This window comes from Cylas formicarius, unplaced genomic scaffold (genome assembly GCF_029955315.1).
Source record: "Cylas formicarius isolate icCylForm1 unplaced genomic scaffold, icCylForm1.1 PGA_scaffold_8__14_contigs__length_24414737, whole genome shotgun sequence".
Taxonomy (NCBI): domain Eukaryota; kingdom Metazoa; phylum Arthropoda; class Insecta; order Coleoptera; family Brentidae; genus Cylas; species Cylas formicarius.
The window spans coordinates 5320193-5336705 of NW_026844361.1; the positions used below are offsets into that span (position 1 = coordinate 5320193).

General features: G+C 33.8%; 1 protein-coding gene across 1 annotated transcript; it reads left to right on the plus strand.

The window, feature by feature from the left end:
* Positions 1 to 1577: 1577 nt before the first annotated feature.
* On the plus strand, positions 1578 to 16000 carry LOC132706649 (leucine-rich repeat-containing protein 70-like). The gene is made up of 8 exons (XM_060678114.1): positions 1578 to 1703; positions 5007 to 5403; positions 11174 to 11371; positions 11425 to 11612; positions 11672 to 11879; positions 11935 to 12116; positions 15555 to 15688; positions 15748 to 16000. Exons 1-8 carry the CDS (start codon positions 1696 to 1698, stop codon positions 15894 to 15896), a joined length of 1464 nt encoding a protein of 487 aa, XP_060534097.1. The 5' UTR covers positions 1578 to 1695; the 3' UTR covers positions 15897 to 16000.
* The last annotated feature ends 513 nt before the right edge of the window (positions 16001 to 16513 follow it).

Consider the following 16513-nt stretch of genomic DNA (forward strand, 5'->3'; position numbering starts at 1 on the left):
TTTTTGATGGCTATTATCGCATCAGATTAATCACCATAAATATTTGCATTAGATGTTCAATATTTCCTGATTCTTAGAAAAATTTCAACGCTAAAATCTCAATTAAGACCAATTAGTATCTAACCTACTCTAACTAGAGAAAATTATACATGCACAAATGAGTGCTTCTAATTCATCAACAGAATTATCCCAGATACGTAAATCTTTTGGAACTGCCACTGCGCTTACTAAAATAACTGATGAAGTTGTCGTATTGATGGAAATAAAGTGTCCGGCCTTATTCTGGTGGATTAAAGCGGAGCTTTTGATACTAAAATTCTCTGCCAAAAGTTTTTTTTTTTTGGTTTTCGATATAGGTCCACGAAATTAATTAACTCTTACTTTGACAGAAGTCCGCAACAGGTTTCTATGATTTAGATAATTTGAGCTGCCGATTCCCAACTGCTTTATTCTGTTCAAGCAAATGAAGTATTTGATGTACCTTTAAATATTAACGAGGTCCTAAATTCACTATTCGATATATCTTCAGTTCATAACCTTAAGCATAATGAACATAAGCCAGCAGCCAGTAAGCTATGTCAAAAATCATTTTTTCTACTCCCGTCTGTAAAATACCTAATTACTCACCGATCTAGCTTGAGGGAAGCGTCACTTTACCACGTCAGTTTCGTTTCCCATGAAGCTGAGCAACTTTTTTCGGGATTTTACCGCACGGATTTGGGAGCAATCGGATGTTTTCGGAGATATTTCCCATGCTTTGAATTTTGACGTTTGTCAATTCTAACGTCACGGTCATGTCAGTGAATGTATTCGTGTTGTTTTGCGAAAATGTACCCAAAAATGAACGGTCGTAGAAAAAGTATAGTATGCAACACGTTCGGTAAACTTTTTAACTCACTCGTTTGTTAAAAACTCGCTCCGCTCATGTCAAATAAACTGATGAGTCAAATGCCGCACTTGTTGCGCATAATATATAGACATACTTTTTGTATTAAGCTTCTAAATTGAACAACAAATTGCCAGTAGAAAAAAAAAGGAAAAAAATATTTATTTTTGATAATGAGGACGATATTTTATTATAATGATGTATAATTCTGAACATCAAGAAACAGTTATAATCAAACTACTTTGTTTTATAACCTTTATGTTTAATACCTGCTGGACATAAAGCTTTTGTCAAAAGTCTACTGGTTCTACTGCTTGAATTATTTCGCTTATTTTTTCAACAGCACCTAATAAACATTTAATTATTATTAATATTAAAACAACTATAAATTGATGATGGAACGGAACATCTAATAATATACAGGGCATCCGATTAAAAATATCAAAATCGATGCTACTTTTTAGAAGAAGCGGCAACCTCGCATCGCTAAAATTATATTCGATTATAAGCCTCTAACCTATTCTGCGCGAACCACCCTGTGTATCAATAGATGGAAACGCCCAAAATATCAAATGACTCAACGGCAATTTAAAAGGCGTTGAGTTTTTCGTACAGGTTCCGCGATAACGACATTTTTCCCAATATTTACCGTTGATAAGATACTGTCGAGATTAGATTCAGACCTGAATATTGTAGAAAACTAGACGCGATTGGTAGAACATACACAGATAGTTCTATTAAACATTTCAACCCGTATTTCCAAAAAATGAAAGTATTGTAGTTTATGTTTGGTTCGAAAAGTTGCAAACATGAGGCGGTAAGTGCGTACAGTTAATTTTACGACTTAAAACAAATGTTTATCGCGCGGCTACGCCTCTGATAAATACATGCCGAGAAATTAAGCACATAAATTTAATAATCATAATCACAATAATACTAAATTTGGCTATTGGAAAAGATCTAAATATTTTCGCAATTAGCTAACACGAGAGCTACAATGATTAATAGTATGTCCTTAGTATTCCCGTTATTCGACAGTGATAAGAAAAAATCGGGTTATAAGTTAGACGAAATGTTTACTCAATAAGATTAGCAAATGCCAAAAATAAGGCTAAAATCTGTTGCTTCCACGTGGTTAAGAAAAAGAAGGCTCTTGTATTGATTAGTCGGTTCACACAAACCCCGGGGAATCTGGTATTTGTGATTTCAAAAAGGCATAACATTAATCGAAAAGGATTAAAAAAAGTAAAACATGCAAATGCCATGGAGCGTGTTCCAGGAAATATCTATCAGATCAAATCGTACAGCTACTAGATGTAGACAAGAAGTCAAGAAGCCAATACAAACAAGTTGAAAACTACGTAAAATATTAGATAAATAACATTACATTTTTTTAAACGTCTAATTAAAAAACATATTTCTGGTCATAGGTAACTTCAATATATAACTTCAATTTTCTGTTCAGTATTGAATTCCAATTATTTTGGAGGTGTTGTGCTAATCTTTAGCTTCATTGTTCGTATTGTTGTATATTTTGCAACCCTAATAAATAAATAAAATTAGTGGATAGGTTAGTGTATAAAATTTCAGTCATTATTAATTGTTGCTTTCAAGAAAAAGCATTTTCAAAGATTCTATCATTCGATATTTAATCCATTTAATCCACCAAAGGACATCTCAGCAAATGTTCCATTGTTTGCACCTATTCACGTTTACATCTAACTGTGTCCGTAAAACCCAATTTGTTAATTAGTTGTTAGGATCGGTCAAGTTTAGATTTATCCAATGTTGCCAACCCAGGTTCGAGAAGAATGATGTAGAATGATTCTATGGACTCAGCAGATGGTTGAATTGCGTTTATCAAACTTTGCCTAGATTTCAGTCATCTAGGTACAGGTGGGTGTTTCTGATCATTGAGTCGCTTGTTACGTTCTTTGGAGCTGAGGAACGAACTTCTAATATAAGGCGGAGCAATACCAGTCAATGAAAACAAAAGACCCACTATTGTGGGGTTATCTTCCCGCAGGAATCATTAAGGGGCATATCTATTTTCTTTGAATGAACATATTTTCCCCAGGCTAGACATCCATACTCGACCATAGAAAAGCAGGTGTCAGATGTTATCTTGTTGACTTTTCGCCTATGGCAGTACGCTATCTTGTGGCAAACCGTTCCTATTGTTTCGCCATTCGCTCTTTCTGTTTTGAAAGTCAACAAAAAAAAAATCTTCCATTAAAGGCTTCCATGAATTTGCGGCAATTGAACTAGTGAGAGAGCCTTTTGATAAATTGATATAAATAATTGCTCTGCACGCATCCTAAATACTTGACTAATCTTTGATGTTCTTTTGGTTGACATTTTTCAACCTGTCTTTTCGAAAGAAATTTTATCTTTTACCTATCGCAGACGTTGGAAGATTTTGAGAAGTAGAGAATCTAGTTTTGATATTATGTTTTTTTAGAATTTTTGATATTTGGTGGTGGTTTTGGTAAGGCGTTTTTTTTTTTCAAATTGACGGTTTGATATTCTGATAACGGAAATTGTTTGAGAGAAGACCGAGTTGTCGTTAAGAGAATCGGACTGAGACAGGAACTGATCCCTGCATTTAGGTATCGCTCCGATGAGCCTAGATTGGCCCAAGATTAAGTTTGGTTTCCTATTAATAATAATATCTCGAAAAGGGAGAGTGTTGTTATTCTTAAATTCTATTGTGAAATTGATGTTTGTGTGTATATGCTTTAGATAGCTTAGAAATGTTTGTTGCCGCGTGGGCAGATATCAAAAATCATCTTTATATTTCTTTCACAGTCAGACGGAACTTCGCAAAACTTAGTGTTTCAAAATGTTAGATAAAAATAGTAGCTCTGACAAGGAAAAGTGAAGAACCCAGAGCTGCTTCCGATATTTGTTAGTAAACTGTGTACACAGCCACAACATACGTAAGTTTCTTTGAAAAGAGATATAAAGATTCTATGGTTATTGATATCCATTCAATCCTTGAAATCCTTCTCATCAACACAATCAACATCTTTTATACCCTATAATAATAGTAATAATAATAAAAATAATTATTATATTTATAAAACAATGTTAGTATATTTTTATGATATTTGCAAGGTCACTTCTTGGCCCAGGAAAGTGAGATTTATTTATTTATCAAAATTAATTTTGACCCCTTCAAAGTCTCCCCAGATATAATACCCTTGTGCCAACGTTTTTTGTAATCCTCGAAGCGCTTTCTTTTATAGCCATGAGTTCTTTCAGCGAATTTTTCTTTATCTCCTCAAACCTTCTTCTTTTGATGGGTTTCTTGAGTTTTGAGAACAAGCAAAAAGTCGCAGGGGCCATATCCGGTGAATACTGTGGCTGAGGCATCATTGTGGTTTTGTTTTTGCCACAAAGTTAGACACAAACAACGATGAGTGAGCAGGTGCATTATCATGGTGCCAAATCCACGAATTGTTTTCCCATAATTCTTGACCTTTTCTTCGTATTGCTTCTCGCTAACATCAAGGTATTGCTCTTTATTGACAGTGCGACCTTGTGGTAGGAAGTCTTGATGTGTAACGCCACGAGAATCAAAGAAAACAGTGAGCAAAACATTTGATCGAAGTTGACGTGCTATTTTCGGTCTTGACGAATCTGGGTTCTTCCATTGGGATAACTGGATTTCATCTACCCATGATTCGTCACCAATTATGGCCTTTTTTTTAAAGCAGTTTCGAGACAAATTTTGCTGCTACACATTTTATGCCCAAAACTTCAGAAAAAATTGCATGGCACGAGCCAGTAGAGATGGCGGCGTCTTCAACTACTTCTCTAATAGTGATTCGACGAATTTATCGAAGATCGAATGTATGTAGCTCGCCCAATTACAAGTCACCTTACTTTTTAAACACGCCTCGTAAATAAGAACAATCGACATGACCAAAGCAAGGACCACCGGCTGGATAATCCTAGGTGTAACGACACTATTATTAAAAAGGCACTGAACAATATTCCTTTATCTTGGATGTGCCTTTCGATCTGCGTATGCTTTTCATATTTTATCTCAGCTTAAACGTTCAAAACCAGACGCAAAAGTAATGCAGTAGTAAGTACTAGGCAGTTCGTTTTCTAGAGTTCATCTAGTAGTGGCACTCCTGGTATGGATAAGCGACGCGCAGTCGCAACAAGACTCGACGAATCTACCTCTGTGCCAGTACTGCTACTGCGCGGACGACGTGGCCCCGCCCAAAGTGATCTGCATTAAAGACGTCAAAGAAGTGCTGGCTCAGCCGGACAACTGGGTCGACGCACAGACTAACCAGTCCTACCAGTACGCCGACCTGACTCTGGCGAATCAAAATTTCATCGAACTGAACTTTACGTTCCCTACGGCGAATCTGACGTACCTAAATTTGGCCAAAAACGACATTTACAGGATAACGGCGAGCGCGTTCAAAAATCTGCAACAGATGAAGACGTTGATTTTAAGCAACAACGATTTGGAACTGCTCTTGCCTGATGCGTTCAAGGTAGGTCGGTCTAATCGATGTCGGTTTAAAACTAGTCGACTAAGTTAAAGTAGTTATATCTTCGATTTCGTACTTAATCATAACCAACCGCTGGCTGCCGTTTTTCGAAACCAGTGCTTCTAAAACAAATAAGGTTTTTATTTAGGTGCCAAATGAAAAATGTTATTATTTATTAACTAAGTAATCAATAGCCTTGCTCCCAATAACCAATTAAAATCATAAAATAATTACTAACAATAAATACGTACGGTAAAACATATAATTCTACCTTAACGTTACAAATATTTTAATTTTGGCGTCAATTTTTGTGTGAAAGCTTTGAAAAGTTAATTGAAACATATATTTTGATCTAAATTAGAATTAAATTTTGTGGTAGGTGTATTAAATTTCAAATGGCTGAGAAGATTTTAGATTTTTACAATTTAGTTGGTACCATATCACTTTGTATAAAAAGAGAGTCTCTACTATTTTTCGACTTTTTTCAAGTAACGAGTATAGGGGGAAAACAGCGTTATAGCATTTTTTGAAGTAATGAAGTAAGCAAACTATTCGATAGATTTGAATGTGCAGAATTTCTAGTTGTTTTAGGAGAAGTACCCCACTATTGCATTAAAAAGTTAGATGGAATATTTGCCGCATCGGCAAAGAATTCCGTTCGAGTTTTGGTGCTTAAAGATGGTGTATTCAGTGATATTAAATGTGTTTAATTGTGTCTACTCATGTTATCTCAGAAGATAAAGTGAGAAATATCAGAAACTCTCTTGTTTCTGTTGGAAACAGGCGCTACAAGTTATCAGAAGAAACACGGACGAAAATAGACATATTTTGCAAGACACTGAGAGGAAGAAAATCCCACTACTCACTTAAGGTTTCTCAAAGTCTATATCTGCCGGAAAATTGCCTAACTTCATGTAATGTACACCACTTGAAACCGACGGAAGAAAGTGTCATATGGGTCTTTCCGTGATTTTTTCATTTAAAACTTCAATATTTCCGAAAATTTCAATGAAAAATAGGCAATTAATTTACCATAAACCAACATACTTTGTGTAGTACTATTCCTCTCCAATTGAAAAATGACAACCGAAAACGTCCAATACAACAACATATCAAAATTCATCAGTGGCCCTAGAGCTCCAGAATTTTTAAGCAGGGAAACTACCCATCAATGCTGCCAAACACAAGAGTTTAATTCACCCCACCAAATTCTTGAAAAACTCAGAAGCAAAGAATTTTCATCAAAACCTGGTAACTGGAAGAAAAAGATAGTTATTAGTACTTTTATTTGGATTTTTTGCTATTAATGTCGGACTGGTTGCTTTGAGACATATATATTTTGTTTTACCTATGCATTTAAACAAAAGTTTTTGTAGTATTTTGTTTAATTTTGTTATTATTCATGCAAGATTATTCTGGTAAACCTTAAAATCGATTTTGTTCATAATCATTGTTTATTCAATGAGGAAGTTTTTGCCCTCTACCCTTCAAGTGTAATGATGCAAAATTCATTAGAAAGCATTACATATAAATACATTTTTATATATTGCATAGAATATAGTGAATCTAATTGAACAATACTCTAGAGCACTTCTGATATTATAGTTGTGGTTGTTAAGTTCTGGAATCCATGAGAGTTCCGAATCACAAACCCTAACATTCGATGCGCTATTGAAATCTGAAATTTTCATTTCGTAATTGCATCTAATTGGGTTGAGTTTCCTCCTGAATGTCATCACATAACACTTTTTAATGTTAAAGTTGAGATGACTGCTTTCTGACCATTTCCTTATTTCGTTAATATCTTTTTGCAATAATCCACAATCTTTCCAGGATTCTATTTTCCTAAAATATTACAACCGTCGGCATAAAGTAAACCAATCGAAAAATGTAGACATCTGGGCATGTCGTTAATAAGAAGGTCAAAATGGAAAGGTCCGAGGTTCGATCCCTGTGGAACTCTATGAATGTGCGGTAAAAAGATCCGAAGCGCCCTCTCTGCAAACCATATATTGTTTTCGAACTCAGATACGACACGCTGAAACCAAGAAGCTCCTCGAAGAAACCAAACCAGGGCAGCTTCTGCAAGAGAACCTTATGACTAACTCTATCAATAGCTTTAACAAAATCGGTATATATTACGTCTACTTAAGTATTATCGTCTTAGGCTAAACTGAAATGTTGAATGAATCAAGCTAAATTCAGCAATACATGATTTAGAATTACTAAGAAATTGTTGAACTTGCATTGTCTTTATTTTTTGTTTACACAACCTTTCGGACAGATGAATCACTACCCGTTATATGATTATATGACAACGGATTCCGGATGGATAGGATTAGAACTTCCAAAAGTTCACAAACCTAATGCCACTCAGACCTATCTCCAGTTCGCAAGAATTTCGCAAGCAGCAACTTAAGTAGATTTCTCATCCAAATTGTTCAGCCACTTGCTGGAAAAACTCCTTTATTTGTAAATAACAACGAGCATTTGGTAGATATTTTAAAAAACGTCAGACGAGTTTGTAACCTTTGTCGTGGAAAATTTATACACCCACGTGCCCTTGGAGCGCTGATATATCTACAATCTGGCAACCTTAAGCAGTAGTTCTCCTGAATCATTGTCTACCACCTTCAAACAAATTCACGATTTAATGTGCTTGAGTATTTTACTGTGTAATATTATTTACAAAATTTTACAGGGTCTACAGATCAAGATCAGGATCAATATCTGCTAGGTAATCTTTTAAATTCCCATGGTGTGCACGTTTGGGTATTGGGCAAAATTTTGATACTTTCCAAGTATCCGGAGGCCTGACTAGAGACTCTCAATATCCTCTAAAGATTTCAATTTTAAATATAACTTTCCCCAAATCACGCATAGTGCTCGTGTGTTTTAGAACATTTTTATTTAAAATTTAATGAGCTGGTCACGCCCTGATGACCACTTAGTTCTTCCAAGACTGTCTTTTTTAGTAGTTCATACATTTTTAGAAATTACGCTTCTTGGCAATGAAGCTCACTAGAAAAACTCTTACTTTCAATATTAAATTGATTGACTACTTCTCCAGAAGCTTGGAGGGCTAAAGTCGATTCTAAGCATTCAAAATATGAGTATCTGCTAGTCGATAGGAGAAAGTTTTAGGCAATTTTTTTTTCGGAAAATTCATTTAGAGACCATCTAGGTACATCTTATAATTTTCTAGATTTAGTTTTATCTATTACATCTAATTACTTAACCTATTTCTTAAATGCAATTAATTTTTATTATTTCATCAAAATTTCGGTTATCCCTTTTGCAATTTGTTTAAATTGTGATGTGTGTATTGCCTGCAGTGTTTCCAAAAGCACTTTTAAAGGCCAAATAAAAAAGCTTGATTCCATTCTAAATCTTTCGATTTACCCCAAGGTATTAAATTATCTGTCAGTTATAGTAAATAATTAAAATAATAATTATAACATGACATGCTTTGTATTTAAATTAGCTTTTATGCCTACATCAATTTGAAAAGTTCAGCACACCCCTAATAAGTAGACTAAAAGATGTCAGAGATCGTTAAATAAGATAATACAAATAAAAACCCGGGTCGGGTTCTAATTATTAAATGATCCCGATCCGCTAGATTAAAAATTCAACCTAATATGTGTATTTATAAATGCTCACAGGGTAGCGAAGTGGCTTCCCATGGGTCCCCAATATTATTATAATTATTATAGAATTATAACTGTTTAGGCTAGACGGATAAATAATACGAGTCAAACATAAACATTTCAAACACCCAAAACGAAATATGAGAGAGTAGCGACCACTTAAAGCTAAGGGCGCCGACACAGCCATACTGACTAGTGTACGTCCTAGGGTCATCTAGACCTCGGATAGCTTTACCCTTACTCGTTAATCCTGACTAACTAAAAATTAAATACGTGATGCAATTCTTCGGTTATTTTTATTATTATGGTTAATCAATATATAAAAACGTTTACTACGAAACTAAAATCAGCTTACTTACAAGTTGCAATGTAATATTATTTGGCAAACCTATGAAAGCATCAAGAACATTGCAATTCAGTTCTACCACCATCATCCAGTAAAACTCTGTTTACTGAAATATTCATCTACCCGTGGGTGGGTAACGCAATGTTTGTGGGGATAATCACCTTCAGCGACACATGCCTTTCCAATATATATAGATACTCACTGTAGAGGTCATAGTCATCTTCATCTGGGAAGTTCTCTTCTCCTCTTGATATACACATACATTCCTCATTTTTTATTTTTTGATACAACATTTGTTTCACTTGGGCTCATAGAAGTTCGATTGGATTTAGTTCAAGATAGTAAGCTCACGATAGATAAATATTTTGTTGTCTGTCACTACCTTGTCGAAGCTCAATCCGTCTAGTGGAAATTCCCTTTTTGAAAAAGTATGACCTTTTCTTCTGTATATTTTGTGACATCATCTAGGATTATTACTAATTCTTTTATCATATCTAAGGCAATTCTATACTTTTAAAACAATAACTTTTTCGTTCACTGATAAGGGAGAATGTTTGCAGCTGCGGTCCATTGGAAGTATGGTCTTTATTACTGAGAGTAGTACAGATTTTACTTACCTCTCGCAAGTGAAGTGAGTAAGATGTATATATAACTCTATAGGTTTGCGTTAGCAGTAATTAATGATTACCAGTTAGTAGATAAGCTGCAAGTGTTCGGAAGCAATTTTATGGTTAATATGGATTTGCCGGTTAATTGAATAGATAAGCCCACTATCTCTATCAAACATATTACTATTATTTTATAAACAGACTTTAAGTTTCTAAAAAAAATGTAAGCATTTATGAATATCGAAACTTCAAATTATATTTTCTTTACTTCTTCACGTACGTAATACTTCAGTTTTTATAAAAACAATTTCTTTCTGTTTACGGTTCTATAGAGCTGTGCACCATAACAAAAGTTATTTACAGCAATTTTCAAATAACATTTGCAGGGTCTTTATTTAGTAGATTTCAATTTTAAATATAACTTTCCTCAAATCACGCATAGTGTTCGTGTGTTTCAGAATACTTTTATTTAAAATGTAATGAGCTGGTCAGGCCCTGATGACCACTCAGTGCTTTCCAGACTGTATTTTTTAGGCTTAATAGGCTTTATGGTAATTAAGCTCACTAGAAAAACCTTTACTTTAAATATTAAATTGAGTGACTGCTTCTCCAGAAGCTTAGAGAGCTAAAGTCGATACTTAGCATTCAAATTATAATTACCTGCTTGTCGATAGGATAAAGTTTTAGTCAATTTTTTTTTCGGTAAATTCATTTAGAAACCACCTAAGTACATGTTATAATTTTCTAGATTTAGTTGTATCTATTACATCTAATTAATTAACATATTCCTTAAACATAATTAAAAATTATTGTTTCATCAACATCTCAGTAATCCCTTTTGCAATTTGTTTAAATTGTATAACTCTAGACTTTTGCGTTAGCAGTAATTATTGATTACCAGTTAATAGATAAGCTGCAAGTGTTCGGAGACAATTTTATGGTTAATGTGGTTTTGCCGATTAATTGTCTAGCTACGTCTACCTATCTACCTCTATCAAACCTATTAGTCTGTAGCATTTATAAACAGACATTAAAGTTCATATTTTTTTTACTTCTTCACGTACGTAATACTTCAGTTTTTATAAAAGCAATTTCTTTCTGTATACGGTTCTATAGAGCTGTGCACCATAACAAAGGTGATTTTCGGCAATTTTCAAACAACATTGCAGGGTCTTTATTTGGAAGAAAGACTGCTACCGCTACGGTCATTAATAGAACTCCGGCTGGATCACAACAAACTCCATACGCTGAATATGGACCTCTTCGAGCACACCACAGACTTGGAGATTCTGGATCTGAGTTACAACCCCTTGGAGGTGATCGACAAACACACCCTCATCGCCATCGACAGTCTGATTTTTTTAAAGGTGATTGTTTGGCATTGTCTTCAAAACAGGTGAACAATAGGAAGGCATTTCAGGAACTTTACCTAGGCAACACCAATATTAAGACGTTACCAGATCAGATGTTGCACACTCCAAAGTACCTGCAGATCCTGGATCTGAGCGGCAACCCTATAGAGAAAATACCCAACACATTATCGGAAGCGCACAATTTAACCGCCTTGTACTTAAACTCGACTGGATTTAAGAATCTTACCAAAGAAAAGTAAGTCAGCTTGGACGAACCACTACAATTGCACAAATAACCAATCGGTGTTTTATTAGCGGATTCCCTCTGATGAATACGCTCAAAATCCTTCACCTTTGCCGCATGGCCGACCTGGAACGCATAGAGGGTGAATCCATGGCAGGCCTGATCAACCTCGAGGAGCTTCACATGAGCGATAACATCCGACTTAACCACATCGATCAGTTCGCGCTCGCGCAGATCAACAAGGTCACGGGGGGTACTATCTGGCCGCCCATCAAGACGGCAAGTGTCATCCTCCATATGACTTGAAACCAAACCAACCGTAGTTTTTTTACAGCTCCACTTGGCCAATAACAAGTTGGCTTATCTGGACAGCGACGTCATCGCTAGATGGGACGCGTTGACCGGTCTGGACCTGAGGTCGAATCCTTGGACGTGTGAGTGCGAAAACCAGTGGCTAATCGAAGATTTGATGCCCGTTTACTTAAAAATCGATAAAATTAGCGCGATGCAAGTGAGGTAAGTAAAATTAAGGATTCTAGAGACCCACGTTACAGTAGTTATTAATTATCAGTTAGTAGATAAGCTACAAGCGCTTGGAAAAAATAACGGCCATTTAAATACTAAGAAACTTTATATCTATTTCTATTACAACATACAATTAATTTTTGTTTATTTGTGTCACATACGATACGATAATACGAGTCCTAACAACTATATTTTTACTAAAGCCATAATAGCAAAAAACTGAAACTTGCCAAATGTCATAAATAAAGCAATCTATTAAACTAAAGTCGGCCATTAACTGTTAGTCCGAAATTACTTTTTATATCATTTGGAACAATTTAATAAGACGTAACATCATCTTTGGCTTGAATTTTGACCAAAATTTTTTTAGACGAAAACTTGGCATTTCTGTGGTTTAATTAATCCCACACTTCCTTCATTCTTCTTGTGGAACGTTTCTTAATTTCTGTTTCATTTTATGCTATGAGGTTAACCTTAACTTTAATTTCGGTACTTTTAGCATGATGCGTCCTCCAGCCGCAAAATAAATCTTACTGCTGCGCGTTTTCCAGTACTTCTTAATGCTTCTCTGCGTTAACTGTTTAGAAACTGAATATTTCCTACTCATCATTTTCCCAGAAGCACACTTTACTGTACCTTTAGGTCCTTGTGAAAAGCATTTTTTTTAATTCCTATTATTCCTATCTTTTATTCCTATAATGTATGTATCAGTAATTGCACACACACCAAATTTTGAATCATCACCAAAAATAATCTAATGTCATTGTTCCTGTGACCTTTCCAGTCGTTCTTTATAGTAAGATAACTTTCTGTTGCTCGCTTAACAAAGACTTTTCTTTCGCCTTAAATATTTAAATTCAATTTGTACCATTCGAAACAAAGTTCAAAACTGAATTAATTTAGCTTATAAAATCCAAAATACGACTTTATAATGTCACCAACTGTAGATTTTGATAAATCCCAGTCTCTGGCAATTTGAATCATTTTTCCCCCACCATACATTTTAATGATTAAATCCTTAACTTTCTTTGGAGTTGCAGCACAACTGAGCCTCCAGCCCAACTGAATTTTTATTTTTTAGTGTGGTTAAAATAATTATATATATATATATATATATATATATATATATATATATATATATATATATATATATATATATATATATATATATATATTTTATTCTCTGTCATACTAAATGCTCAAAAGTTGTTTTTATAATAATCTAAAGCAAAAATATATATTATATTAAATATATTAATAATAATAATTAATTAATAATTATTTTATATATATATATATATATATATATATATATATATATATATATATATATATATATATATATATATATATATATATATATATATATATATATATATATATATATATATATATATATATGTATATATATATATATATTAATATATTAAAAGGCAGAATATATAGCTGTTAAGGATGGTATAATAAACAATAAAAGCACTACTCATAGTTTACAGTTACGAAGTTGTACAGTTCTCATTGAGAATATCAGAGCGCTGCAAGAACAAGTTTAAACATATCAGTTCATTTTCAAATAAATATTTTCTAAAGCTTTTATATTATTTATTTTTCATATGTATAGATGAATTTTTACTAACATATTCTCGTTAGTTTTGATAATTTGGTTCAAATTAAACAAAAGATTTTTCGGTACAATAGAGGGAGGCCTATGCATGGTCATGCCTCTTTCACAGAAATTGTCTGAAGAACAAATATTAATTTTGGGTGATAACGAGAGGGCTCATAAGTTAGTGTTGAATCCAATGTCGCATAAATTGCCTATGCTGATAATAGTTAATTTATTTATTAATTAATTTAATTAATTAACATTTAATTAATTAATTTAATAAATTAACTTATGAAACAACTATGAATTAACATGAGCATGCGCGAGATTTTAAATCTCGTTTTTAACCAATGACCTTGCTGTCTGCTATCTAACCAATATGCTTAGGTCTCGCTAAATGTAGTGGGAAAGGCGTTAAGCGTGTGAAAATGGCTGTTTCATGAGAAAGTAAAGCAAAGTGCAGATTAGTGTGTGAAATGTAGACGCATGCGCGGAAAATTATTCCCTTCTCTACGAAAATATCAATGCTTCTTGCGGTGCATCAATTTTTCCCGTTAGTAGAGCCACTATATTACACAAGCCAACAATTTTTTTAACTTTTGAAAGTTGACTTCGATCTGACATTTAAATTTAAACCTGATTAGCATTTTCCTCTATCCCGTAAGGTTTTTTTAATCAACATTAAAGGAATTAATAAATGCAAATCTCGGTTGATTTAAACATTATTTTTATTGGTACAAGAACAAAAAGCGAATTTAAAAATCTAAATTAAGTAACAAAGTCTCAAACAATAGTACATTTATTTTAGCAAGATCTTGGTCGAAATATTTTAGTGGATTTTCTTGTATATTCATTCCATGGCCGGATTGTCCCTTTTTAATGACCAGCAGTAAATTGCCATCATTGCAACGTTCCATCGACCTTGTTATCTACGTTCCATTTCTTTTATATCTTGGCGGAACCTCTCATTTTGCTCCTGATTCACGACAACAAGATTTTCAGGAAAATAGACCAAATGCGAGTGTATAAAGTTTCATATTCATAATGAATTTCATTTTTCTAAATTTCTCTGACATGTTTTCTACAATGTTTTTGTAATTTGGAAATTTGTTGTCTTCTAGAAAACCTTTTCAGATTCGATTATGGTATTCAGAAAGTCTTGATTTTCCATTAATCGCCTTATTTCCTTCCTTTAATTTTTGCATCTGAAAGGAAATTTTCCACATTGGTATTTAAAACATGATCTCTCTTTATTTAAAGCTTACAGACTTACAGGCATTATCAACAACTTATGGGGCCCAAGATTTGTCTTAATTACCAATTTTGAAATAAGTTGAGTAGTATTTTTTAAACAGGGATGTAATTTTACGTCTAAAATGAATGCAAGAAACGCAAATGCGTGATAAACGCGCTTTCGTAAAGGCATCCAATGTTTTGGCTACATATTTGGGAATCCCAAGAACTATATTTGACTTTCGGGGATTACCCGCTTATATTCTGCATTATATATGCAAAATGTATGCCAGTGGCGTCGCAATTTCAATTTTTAAAAGGTTAGGCCATGTTCCTATTTTTAAAACAATAAATATGACATCTCAAAAATTAATTCAAAAATGTTGTGATAAAAGCGAAAAAACTTTGTTTTTTTATTAGTTTAATCTCTGTAACCTATAAATATATGAAAAATACCAAATTAAGAAATCTTTGTTGCTACGCTATATTTCGCTTTGTGCAATATATTTCTGAATAAAGACTAATTTTTATTATTTCTTTCTTGATGTGTTTTTTTAAGTCGATTACACGCTGCACGGAAATTGTTTTAGGTGCGCGGCACCTATCGAAATGTTGGAGTACTCATTCTACGAACTTTACACGCGACACTACAAGATGAGATGCTTAGATATGTACGGCGCAGAACCAGAGAAAGATGCGTTTTTACTCGTCGGCATTTTGGGAGGTATTTTGCGAGATTCAAACGGGCCACAACGAGTCCTTTTATATTTCTTTCCGTTTTAGGAATTCTGATAGCTATCCCGGTGATCTTGTTCGTCATGCTCGCCTATCAGAGGAGATGGTTCGGCTTTTGTACTATATTTGACAAGTCTCCGGCGTCCTACTCCAGGAGGTTTTATTCTGCCACGTCGAGCAACGACGATTACATTTAAACTGTTTTATAATGATCGTTAAGTATGTTAAATTGTATGTAAATGAATACTTATCCGCAAATATGTAGCTTTTATTGTCTAGTATTAAACTTTTTTGTTACCAATATATTCTCTTTTCCTCCTTATTGTAGTACCATATCCTCACTTGTTCTCACTAATGCCCATATGACCTGGAGCTTTATCTTTTTTTATTCTTCGAATGCCTTTCATTATCTCGTTTTTCGTAAATACCGATTATTTTTCTTCTATTGCTATTTCTTGTGTTTTCATTTTTAAACAATTCTCCACCTAGCTACTGCTTATTTTATTTTTTTATGTGTGTCATGGTTCCCGTCAAGTGCTTCGATTTTTTGGCGTCATAATTCTTTAGCTTTTGTTATTTTTCTTTTTATTAGGTTATGTATTTGTATGTGCACCTAATCATTTTTTAGTTTTATTGTCTTATTTATTCCATTAGGCAGAGCATTTTGAATGCTAGATTCTCGTACGTTCTAGTTAACTTGTTCCCATATCTTGTTAAAGGTATTTGTCATTTCTATTGTGTTCTCTTCGATCCTCCAGCGCACATCTAGTTTAACTCCTTCTTGTACAGACAGGTATTTTAATTTTCATAGATT